At 39.7% G+C, this 12,685-nt stretch overlaps 1 protein-coding gene across 6 annotated transcripts in view; it reads right to left on the minus strand.

Annotated features, from left to right (window-relative positions):
- Positions 1-12,685, minus strand: part of CCNY (cyclin Y) — a 129,335-nt gene that overhangs the window by 52,771 nt on the left and 63,879 nt on the right. For 3 of the 6 annotated variants that reach the window (XM_055708297.1, XM_055708302.1, XM_014282493.3), the window contains exon 2: positions 24-98. In XM_055708297.1, the coding sequence (XP_055564272.1) occupies positions 24-98 (75 nt within the window). Of the gene's footprint in view, positions 1-23; positions 99-194; positions 1,958-5,523; positions 5,672-11,089; positions 11,113-12,685 lie in introns of those variants that run through there. The other 3 variants (XM_055708300.1, XM_055708298.1, XM_055708299.1) reach the window with 3 other exon arrangements.

The following is a 12,685-nucleotide window of genomic DNA, read 5'->3' on the forward strand; positions in this document are numbered from 1 at the left end:
CTGTAATAAATTCAGTAACCTACCATCTGTTTGCGATTTACTGAGAAATATCGTACTGGCCCGTGGATGATCTGATGGGTTGAATTCCATGTTCAAATCTGGAAAGAAAAAAAAAATAGCACAAAAACATTTATGATTATCCAATGGCATACACAGATTCTCTCATTATTTTTAATAAGACCAAGTTTACATACTTAAGCAGCTATTCTAAAACAAAATCCATCTTGAGGCCCACTTTTTTATCCTTCACGTAAGTGGTTCTTTTGGCATGCAAATCATTTACATCAACACAGCTTTGGGATTAGACTTCAGTTCTAAGGGCTGCTTTTTGGATTAAAACAGATAAAGCCGCTTGAGAAGTCTGTAAACAAGAAGTCAGGAATTATCCATTTACAATCAATTTCTTCGCACCATGCCCCAAAGCTACTGCCAAGCACAGGAACACAGCTTGTTATATGTAATTATAGAAGAATTAAGCATTACATATGCAACCCTCTGTAGATAGATGGGTTTCCAAGATTAGATGTGATTAAAATAAGCAGTTATTGCAGCTGAATGTAAACAAGCTAAGTCTAGGCCAGAGCGGTCACAATTACAAAAAACCTGAAACTTTCCTGATAGTTCACAGATGAACATATTCCTTGCTGTGACAACTTCTAAAAAAACCACAAAAAACCGAAACCAAACCAGTCCTACAAAACATTTACCAGGTTAAAGATTCTAATCTATTGCACATAGTCATCACTATGATGATATGTCTGACTAAAATACCTGTATCTGTATTAAAGACTATAACCATACCCAGTCAAAAAGTTAAAGAAATCTTAAGTTATGGCAGTTATAAAGGGGCCTTCAAAGTTAATGTATAATTTATATAATATTAATGTATAATTTATATTATATATAAACTTCTATGAATGTTATTTTCCCTAACAAGGTTAAAATCCATTGAATTTATTTGTTCCCAGATTACATTCCTTTATCAATTTGTCAAAACTTCCATGCCCACATCCACTTCAAAGCGTGCCACTAAAAACAGCACATAATTGTTCAGCATTTTCTTGCTCTCCCAGTGTGGCTATCTCAGCCTTAGTTCTCTTACATTCTCCTGACCTCTAGATACACATTCTTTTGCATTTGAAGCAGACATTTATGTGAGACTACATACGAGCACTGATAAGTTTCTCTTCTGTGATTATCCCAGGCTTTCTACATTTCTCTCACTCCCCTTTCATACCTCTGTGAAAGCTCAGCAAAACTGGAAATCAAGCCCCAGGTCTTACAAAAACAAAACAAAGACTTTTTGCCCAGGGGTCAAGTTCTCCTGTCTAGAGCTTTCCCTGTTCCTTCACCATCCATCACCATCCCTTTCCCTTTTATTTACTGATTTACTAGGTCTTTCACTTCCCTGCTTTTTTCTCCTGACCACACACCTCTCTACAAACGTACTTTCTACTTGTATTTTCCCCCTTTATGCTCTCTTGGTTTCCTTTTCATCTCCCTGCATTCTGCAGCCCATGAGATGATCAACTCAACATGCTGTTGCTACCAGGACATAACTTCTGAAATAAAAATGATCTTTCATACAAGGAAGAGCCCAGAAACACAGAAGAGCAATTCCTCAGTTGGAAAAGGGGCTTATTATTATTATTATTATCAAAGCCACAATGGAAAAGAAATCTAGGAATTTCAAAGGAAAGCCATTTTGATTCTTCCAGAAACCACGGTTTGCAACCAAATTTGAAGAAGATTCTAGGAATGTCATCTTACTACTAGGAGTTCTGACTTGAAAGGACTGTGAATCAGAAGGAATGTTTTCATGTTACTTTCTGCATCTTATTTAGACATAGAGAAGACGACAAAAAAATCAGTCATTGTGACAGACAGTGCTGGTAAAGATAGTTTTCCATTTCAGGATAGTTTTTCCATTAAGCTGAATTCAAGATGCAATTCATTAAGAGTAATCAGCATTTTAAAATGGCAAAATACATTGTCTTCTACCATCCTCTTTATCTTCTATCAAACAGCACATCACCACAAACAAAAACTGACTTTTTTTAAACCACTACAGATTAATTTTTTACAAATCTTTTAAAGTACAGCAACGTAAATTCAGTCAACAAAATAGGTCTAGCAACACGAAACTGAACTTAATTTACAAAACACTGAACAGACACATTCCTTTCCTTCAGGCCTAGAAAATTATCTGTTCAGGGAGTAACAACAACCCGGTACAGGCTTACAGTCTGCTTGCAGGGCTGAATAGAAAGGAAAACCAATTGCCACATCTTGCAGTCAAGTTGCAACTATTTAAGAAAGTCTGTTACGCAGAAGCAACAAACCAACAGAGGACTTCAAAAGCCTTTCTGGAAAAAAGCACGAACTACCAAAAAGCACTAGCTCTTGAACTGTTATTCTTCTGACAGGAGCTGAAAGGCCAGCAAAATCCAATCTCAGCAGCTGCAGAGGCCAGACCAGGAATTCCGCACCATCTCTGGAGAGGCAGCTACCTACTGCCAGGCAGTGGCTGTGGCTCCTTCCCACTGCTGAACTCCACAAAGCACCACAAGTCCTCTTCTCTCCACATCCCTTCTCCCACGTCCTCCCCAGCAACAACAGCGATCGAACACATCCATCTGTCTTTCTCAAACTGTCTGCACAAAGACTGGAGGAGCAGAACATGGGTATGGGGAGTGGCAAAGCCCACCACAGTGCAGGTTACCCAGCAAGAGGCACCCAGAAGAACACAAGTGATGCTGAGAGAGGCTGCCTCCCGACCTCCCTCTGAGGAACAGCACAGGTCTTATGGGTTTGCAGGCAGAAGAAAGCACTAACTGCCTGTACCTGCAACGCTATCCACTCCCAGCCCCTCCAGCGAAAAGCATCAGGCAAATCCGAGCATCCCACAGGCTACCTGTGGGATCACATCAAGCCACCAATGCTAGCACACACGAGCATTAGAATGGATTAACTTTCACGACACACAAGTAAGATTTCAATCTGGTTGATCTTAGATGTCTTCATTTATTGTACAACTTGAAAACAAATGCCTTTTTCAATATGGCAACAATTACATACAAATCTGACACTAGAAAACATGTTACAGAGAGATCAAATGACATACAAATATCTGAAGCTAGTAACTCATCACCAAAGGACGTTATCCATCAAAAGGTCACCTCCACCCTAAAGAAAATACTACATTCATACTGCTTTAGTGTTACCAGTAGTTCTGCCTAGTATTAGAAAAGTATCATGAAAACCAGCCATAATATGAAAGGTTTATGCATTTTGTAATGGAATAGTCAGAGATAAAGAAAGATTTAAACTCACAAGCAACACTCTACTATTCAAGAGAGGAAAATGAATTTCAATATGGAAATCTGCACAAAAATTTTCTCCATTGCTAGGTCTGCTGTGACTCATCATCGCCTTACCAAGGAAAGATTTAAAGTGGGTACTTCTCCTAGCAGTTACCCTGCACTCCAAAATCAGCTTTTAAGAAAAAAGTCACTTCTCATAGACAAACCAAGTCAAAACTCTTTCACTATAGAAGTTCCTTCCACCTAAATGTGGAGTATTTTCCTACATCTTTTCATTGTTCAAAGATCACATTTTCTTTTTTTCAGTATCAAAAGACTATCAGGTTATGCAAAATATAACTCCCATCCTGTAAACACCTAAATACGTGATACTCCACAAAAATTTCAGGGTTTTTTTTCATCTCAGGATTAGGAACCAAAGGTATGTGTCTATAAATACATATATACATACATGTGCATATATCTATATTGATGTATATTTAAATCAAACCTAATTATTGATTAGCCAAAGGAAAGTCAGCCTCAGGTAAACTTCAGCTAAGAGATAGTTTGTCTAACAGATTCCACACATCTTTGGAGGATTTGGGTGACAGCAGTTACAAATGCATGCAAATATACTTAAGACTGCATTTTCTTCCTTGCTTATTAGCATGCCAAAGTAACAGTTGTTATAATGGGCATTCTGATTTATCATGTCAAAATAAATTCACTCTCTCTCCAAGGAAAAAAAAAAAGTAGATTTTGCACGTTGCATATAACAAATTGGTACATAACTGCTGAAGTGTAAGACAACCACCAGAAGACCACAATGAGATTCATCCTGCATGCTGTGAGAAATTTACTTCCTAAAGCCGCAGTAGCTACATTCATATATAGCCATAAAAAGAAGCAAATTGTAAAACAGTTCAGTTTCAGACTTGGGCTAAAGCCCAGCCAAGATTTTAAATCTCAAAACAAGATCTTAAAAAGCATTACTGAGACCAAAAACACTGAATACAGCCTCAGTATGCACTTTTTAAAAGTGTAAGAATAAAGTTCAGGTAAGTGTAGAAGAGAACTACAAGAATGACTGGAGACTGGAGAAAAAAACTTCAAATGAGAGCCTGAGTTCAAGCCGCTGAGCTGGTCAAGAAGGAAAACTAGGAGGTGTCTGTAGTTCCCATGTACCTTCACAGGGGGAGACAAGTACGTACTAAAAGCTTTCTTTAATCTAGCCCACCACACAACAAAAACAGTGGGAAATGAAAGCAGAAATATCTTCATTACAAACTTGGATGAAAAAAAAAAAAAAAAGGGAGGGTAATTAGGCATTGATGCTCCACACCCATGGAACGTGCACTCAACTTATTTTAATGTTTTCCTTTTCTAGAAGATCGTTTCAGCCAAAAAACTAGGCTTTAGTCCAGCATGAGTATTTAGGCTCAATTTAAGAATAACTACATGCAAGTTACTGGCTTATGATTCATATGCAGGTCAGATCAGATGATCCCAGGGGCCTCTAGCCTAACGTCTAGAAAGTCTTCAGAAATAGCAATACTTAAATTATTAAGCACAAAACCTCAGCAAATCCCAGTGGCACATCTGTAAATTTTCTAAAACTGCACCGAACTCTGCTGCAGTTCTTCAGAAAGGGCTACACTTTCAGACTTGTGGTCAGTACACCTTATGCAATAGGAAAACACAAAAGAATGAGACTAAATCTTTAACAGCAAAATTTTAACAAAAATAATAAAAGCTTCTACTTCTGAGTCTATCGAGACAGAAACAGGCATCACAAGGGGATAAAGGACGGGTGCTGTAGCAACCATCTTCTGAGCAACACACATCAAAGCTTATGCCATGACACAAACAGGAAAAACTAAGCTGCTGCTTTTATAACAGTGCACACGGGCTGCAGCACAGGCAGCAGGTCTGAAAATGTGTTAATTCTGTCAGAAAAATAAGACGTTACTTCCTTCCCTTTGAACAATGACAGTCAGGTAAGTTTGCACTGCCAAAGCTCTGATGCTGATTCAATAGTGGACTGAAGTCTAAACTGAGTAAAACACTCGTTTTGGATTTAAATAGTTCTGAAATAATCTGGTGAGATTACTTTCCTTCCCCCCCTTCACTCCTGGGACCACAGGCTACCACTACCACTCTACAACCACTGCTGTCATTAAGGAAAGAGATAGTGTCACACATCAGTTTAATGACCTACCATATGCTCAGAAATGAAATAAATCCATGTTTCTTCATCCCAGAAGTTTGGGGGTTTTTTTAAGTTATTTAAAGGGATTTCAGGTAAGAAGAGAATAGACCTGTCCAGGGCACGTCACGGAGGAAACTGCAGCTGACTGGGCACTACACAAATTACTTCTGTGCCGTCTTTTCTCCACCCACAGCCTGATGTTACAGAGCAACTGTCTGATATGGCCTGGTGGGTGGAAAACAAAACCACCACAAAGGTTGTTTTGTTGAGGAATCCAAAGAATGCAAACAAGCAATGTTTAAGCCCTACATGCTTGCAGGAAACATGTCAAAAGGGAAGAGAAAACAAAAAACAATCGCCAGGGGAGCAGACAGAAAGGGAAGCAGAGGTGACCCGAGGGAAGGGAAAGGTTTTTACTGAAACGTCAAGGGCAGGGCTTTCACGGTGCCATGATGCAGGTGCATAACAGTATAGCTATGCCTCCCTTGCCTATGCCACCTCCAGGATACCGGCAAGACCTGAGACATTATTTCTCTGGCTGGCAGAAAGAGTGAAGTTGTTGCTCCAGCTCTGCATGTACCAGCCCATACGAATGAGCTGACGTCATCCGTGAGAAGAGAAACGGGAACAGTACTCTCTAGGCACAGACCAGAAGATAAGTTTGTCCAACACCGAACCTCGAAAAAAAGTAGACTTCAAATAGTTTTCAAAATGAAATCATTTCAAAAGTCTCATAACACCTTATGCATTTCTGCTTCTCTTTTACTCTGCTGGGCTGCTCCCCTCTATTAACAGCAGTTAGCACCATTTAAATGTACAGTAATGAAAATACTCCCTTAAATATCATTATGTTATTATAATTCCCTCAGGAGATGGTAAGAGTTAAATGGATACCTTAGCTAAGAGGATCACCCTCATCTCTCTCTAGTCAAACGAAGGAAAAAAACAAAGACTGAAAAAGAGCAGAGGCCAAAGAAACAAGACTGAAGAAAACAATCTCTCACCTTTATTATCCATTTCCTCAGACTTCATTTTAGATCACTATAATTTATGCAGAGGAACCACGATAAAATCTTACATTTGGAAAACCGTATGACTAAATCTAGTACTAAAATTTCCATTTGAGACTTCTGTACATTAATGTCTCTAAAACGTGGGATGTGCCAAGCACTGGGACTGAAATAATTCCCTGGGATGAATATATAAAGCAAGCACTTGGATGCTTTCTGTTCAGAAGTTTTTACAGCTTTCAAGCCAAAATAAGACTGAATTGTATAGGCTGATTTCACAGGATAATCACAATAACTGCATCTGCTTTTACACTAAAGCTTCCAAGATGTGAGGTCTACAATAGAAGTTTCAGCTCATGCCATTCAAACATCACATAATCACAGCATGAAGATTTATCAGTGTCAGACCACAAGGTTTATCTGTACCTTTGTACAGTACTTCATGTTACGTGTAACCAGTAACTAACCTACCCCAAATGAAAATGCCTCTCAGTTGTGTTACTGCCTGCAGTATTCTTGTAAGAACAAATGTTAATGAAGATGTTCCAGTATATTTTAACAGTGATTATGAAAAGAAAAGAAAGTTGGAAATTGGAAGGCTTTCAAGAGGCAATTGGCTGGAAGGGTAAACTCCTTCAGGTTTGGCTAGGTCGCTGGAAAAACTTGGATGTGATCTTTGCTACCCTGGAGTTGTGGTTTTCTCTGCATACCATGCCAAGCAAACAACAGGCATGACATTTCTCAGCAAGCTCCAATTACACAGTGACTCTGTTCCAGGCTCTGCTCTGCTCTTGGTCTTCGAGGGAGACAGAGATAGTTCACGAATAAAAGCAGCCCTCTGTATCAAATAATGCTCATTTCTGTACAGCTATTCCTGACCAGTCAGCCAAGTTACAACACAGAGCAGTTCTCATGGACACAGCTGTATTTATCTTCTCTTCTAGAAGGAAAATCACATACAGAACTTTTCACAGAACAAGGCTGAACAAGGTTTGTATCCAGGATTTTCACTTCTGTATCATTTTTCAGTATTTACAGTCCCTTTCACAGCAGTCTCCCCCAACTAGACACATCTCAATAGCAAATTGTATCATCTAACATTATGTGACATGTCTCTTTTATTAAAATTTTTGATTAAAAAAAATTCTTTTAGAAAAAGATGCCAATTAAGAAATCTTTTCCCTCTCAAGTTCATCTCATGAATGTCTTTCAGATATTCCAGTACTGCATTTATTAGTTTTTGCTTAACTGTAATGAAAACGAAGTTTAAAAGTTTTATTTATACGTAAGATAGCAGAAGATAAGGAAAAAAAACAAAGGCAAACACATATCTATTTCCCTCCCTCCTCCCCCATCAGGAAAACAGAGAGGAAAAGACAATTACTCCACATTAAATGAAGAATTCAGCACAGACTTTGATAGCAACAATTCTGTGCTATTATTAATTCAGAAGCATCATCACCTTTAAATAGAATTTTCCACTGTAAAAAGTGCCTAATGCAAAATACATGGCTATACACTTCTATATTTACATCATACTCAAATACTGCTTTCCTGGCTTTGAGTATAACGTAGAGCATGATTCTTCATTACAGTACCCTAAAACACCTGAAGTGTAAATAAAATATAAACATAGAATCATTTATGTTGGAAAAGACCTTAGAGAACATCAAGTCTAACCATTAACCCAGAACTGCCAAGTCCATCACTAAACCATGTCCCCGAGTGCCACATCTATGCATTTTTTTAAGCAACTCCAGGGACGGTGCTCCCACCGCCTCCCTGGGCAGCCTGTTCCAATGCTCGACCATCCCTTCGGTGAAGAAATTTTTATCAACATCCAAACTAAACCTCCCCTGGTGCAACTTGGGGCAGTTTCCTCTTGTCCTGTCACTTGTTATCTGGGAGAAGAGACCGACCCCACCTGCCTACAGCCTCCTGTCAGGGAGTTGTAGGGAGTGGTAAGGTTCCCCCCTGAACCTCCTTTTCTCCAGACCAAACAACCCCAGTTCCCTCAGCTGTTCCTCATCAGACTTGTGCCCCAGACCCTTCACCAGCCCCGCTGCCCGTCTCTGGACACGCTCCAGCCCCTCTGTGTCCCTCCTGCAGTGAGGGGCCCAGAACTGAACACAGGATCGAGGTGCGGCCTCAGCAGTGCCCAGTGCAGGGGGACGATCGCTGCCCTTGTTCCGTTGGGCACGCTGTTTCAGATGCAGGCCAGGATGCTGTTGGCCTTCTTGGCCACCTCGGCACACTGATGGCTCATGTTAGCTGGCTGTTGGCCAACACCCCCAGGTCCTTTTCCACCAGGCAGCTTCCCAGTCACTCTTCCCCCAGCCTGTAGCGTTGTGTGGGGTTGTTGCGACCCAAGTGCAGGACCCTGTACTTCTTGTTGAGTGTAAATAATAATATATTAATAGATTAATATAATAATAATGGAATGCGGAATGCAGTCTACTCTAAAAGCCAGTTCTTGATATCAAAGTATCTTGACATAAAGAGTATCACTTTCCCTACACTTACCTGAATGGAAATCTAAGGTCAGCAAAGAGGAACAACTCAAATATGCTACCTTTAAGATTTTTCCAGTTTTCTGTTAAAATCTGCAAGAGTGAGGACAAGCACATGCATGAGCATGTCTCCCTGCCTTCCTGCCAGTGTGCTCAAGATATGGTACAGCACAAGAGCACTGATAAGTATTCAGTTGAAAACCATCCTCCCAGAAAGTCTCCCACTAATGTTTCAAAAGGAATTAAATTCTTTTTCATGACACGTTCAACAGAATCCAGCCCAAGAACTACAACTGGACCCAAAACCTGTTCACACATGGGATATCCAAGGATATCAAAGCAGGCACGTGCCAGAATGCAGACAAACTGACTCCATAGATGAGGACAACATTCCCTATGACATTACTGGTTTTCATGGACAAAAATTTCATTTAAACACAATTTTCATTATACTGAGAGCATAACCAGTCTTCTAGAATGAACAAAATTACATTGGAACAGCAAGTGGAGCCCTGCGAGTCCAGCATACATAAGAGCTCACTCACATTGCTTCTGACGCCTTGGCATCAAGTTGGAAACAGGTTTCAGCCCAGCAGATTCAGGCAGCCACAGCAAGACACAGCAGCCTCCCTCAGAGGTCACAGGTCTACAACCAACCACCTGCCTCAGCTCATCCAGATGAATACACTGTCTGGGAAACAAAGCTGAAGCCAAGTGAAGCTGGTCTAATTCTTCTCACCAAAAGGCAAGGAAATGCACATGATGTTTCAGTTCTGCTGCTGGAATACAAAGATGGGGCGAAGCTTGCCATCATTTTTTCAGAAGCATGGTCTGCTCTGAATATTTTAAGTAATATAAACAATAATATGAATACGTTATTCCCACAGAACCTCTTTTTTCAATAATCGGATGTGATAAGGTTGCCCTCAAGTAATGCAAGACGGAGAGGAACTGCAGCGGACTATTAAAAAGAGTATCTTGCTTTGCACTTCTTCACTTTGCTGTGTATCTCCCATCATTCTCATTTTCTCACTGCTGATCTTTACATTCTGTTGCTAAACACCACTTTTTCGTCAGTTTCCCAGTTCCACCTTCTCTTAATAACCTTCCTCCATTAAAGGATGCAGAGCCAGCTAATACATGGTAGATGTGATTGTACTGGCATACAGCCCTTCAGAAACATGGGCTGGCATCTCCCTATTCCAAGTGCATTTCTATGCAAGGCAGCAGAATGTCACCACCTGGACTGCTTCATCAGCTGTTTCCAGCTGGTTTTATTAACACCCTAACTACTGCCTGCTTTTGTCAATGGCACTCGTGCCCCACTTACAGCATGTGTGGCAACAAAAGGAACAAAGCTGCTGTCCTATTAACCTCAAACTGAAATTTATGCATTTCTCTAATGTCCCAGTGACACTGAGCACCACAAACACTTTTTCCCTAATGTATTTTTACTGCACACATGTAGCACTTCAAAGAAAGTTTCCTTTACCCTATTAGATCCAAAGGCAGACAGAATGGAATCTATACAGTTGCAAATGACTCAAAAAATATTAATAATTTAAAAAAATCTTCTTTTTCTTCCCATATATGTATCAAAAAATTATGTGACAATGCACTTACCACTCATTATGATAATAATTTAACATGGTAAATGTAAAATCTTTTAGAGATATAAACACAGTACCATTACAGACCGAAACAGATGATACCAGCTGTTGCCATACCAAATTATTTTACTTGTCATTTCAAAACATTCAAAACTACCACATTCTACACCAAAAGAGCCATCAAGCCATCAATGCCCCAAGTGAGGCTTGCTGTGACCTCAGCCAACCTTGCCACTAATTTAACCCAGAGGTTAGCAGCTGGCAGGAAATTATTTGTCACAGAGTCAAACACACAATACCAGTCAACAGAAATTTCCAATTAACCTACGGCAAAGCGAACCAATTTTACATGAAGATACAGATCAATAGAACGTCAGCAGCATAATCACCATCATTTCACAGATGAGCGGACTTTACAAACTGGAATCTTAGATGGAAGCATTACCTGCAGCTTTGCACCAAGGTGTATGCGTTTCACCATACCTCAAAACCCAGACATTATCTCCATGCAAATTGGTAAGGAACAGAATGACCTTATGTTATGTTCTGCAAATCAGGGTACAGGACCTTGAGCTGTAGCTCAACTCTTCATCTGTAAAAAAAATAAATCACTTCACAATAGTGACTCAAGTTCTGAGGAGCCATCACACCAGCCCAGCAAAGCAGGACAAGCTTACCCTTCCTAATTCCCTTACAGAAATTATTTTAATAAATGCCTATTAAAACTGCATCTTTCCAGGGTCTCTTCTTTTTCCTTTTGCCTCCCTACTGAACTGTGTGACCTAAAGTGAAAGTAGGTAATGCATGAAATACAAACAGGAAAAAAAAAAAAAAACCACCAAAAAACCCTATCCTGGTTTCTCAGAAAATTTAGCACAAGTAAGGGTAAATCTGTGACTCCAAGGGCAGCAGCTGCTTTTTTAATATGCAAAAATTTGCAATCTTTTTTGAGGAACACCACAGGATACTTGGTAAACTACAATAATAGGTTTTCGATTTTTCCCTTGCAGATTTGCATTCACATGGCAACCAAATTAACATGCAACCGAGGTACAGCATTAAAATCAGTACTGCATGCAGATTGCCACCTAAAACTGAAAAGCAACTGACATAAAATGAAAAACTCTCTCATCACTGAAACTCTGTACTTGTGCATACATGCAAACACATACAGCTAAAGCACATGTGCATGTATATACGCATGTATATGAGCCACTCAGCACTTCCGTTACCAACTTGTGGTGCTGTCCCTAAGCCCAGGAGGCTTGGTCTCCTTAAAAGTCTTACGACAGAATGCATACAATATACCTTGCTCAAAACATATTTACTACAGATGCAGCCACGTAATTCTTGCCCAGACTCCAGACACTACAGCTTCCGAAACCTGAAAACCTACGACCTCCACGTATTTTGCCTGTTCTCAAACTCCCCTTAACTCACACATGTCCTACATAACAGGCAAAGAAGAGGGAAAAGGATACATTAAACTTTGAAGAAAACAATTGCAGATCTTTAATTGACATTTATTCTCAGTGTTTGAGTTCTTTAATTGACATTTGTTCTTAGAACAGTCAGATCAGACTCATTAATTGCTGATCTTGAAGCACCACCTTGTAACAACTGAGTATGTTGCAAAAATTGTCGCTACAGGAGGTACCATTTCCAGAGTAATAAAAAGCAGTATATCGATATCTTGTTATTTGCTGTGAATTTATAATGATCTAAAACACTGCTATCCATCTTCATTGTGATTTACCGTATTAATCTCAACATGTGATTAGCTCTAAACAGTCACAGAGAAGTCTTAAATTTACTTTTAAATTAAAATCATACAAAAATGGTTTGTTCTTGTCCCAAACATGGACTTATTCCCAAAATTACATTGGCTCAATACGTGGGACAAGTAACGTTCAGCCCCAGAGCACTAATTAGTTTCAGATCCAGTCTCTAGCTCTTAATATCAGCTCTGGGCAACTGAAAAAAGAGATAAAAGCAACTTATTTGTTCTTTTCACAGTCATGTGGACACAGCTACTGCATAT

Source organism: Falco cherrug, chromosome 4, assembly GCF_023634085.1.
Source record: "Falco cherrug isolate bFalChe1 chromosome 4, bFalChe1.pri, whole genome shotgun sequence".
Lineage (NCBI taxonomy): Eukaryota > Metazoa > Chordata > Aves > Falconiformes > Falconidae > Falco > Falco cherrug.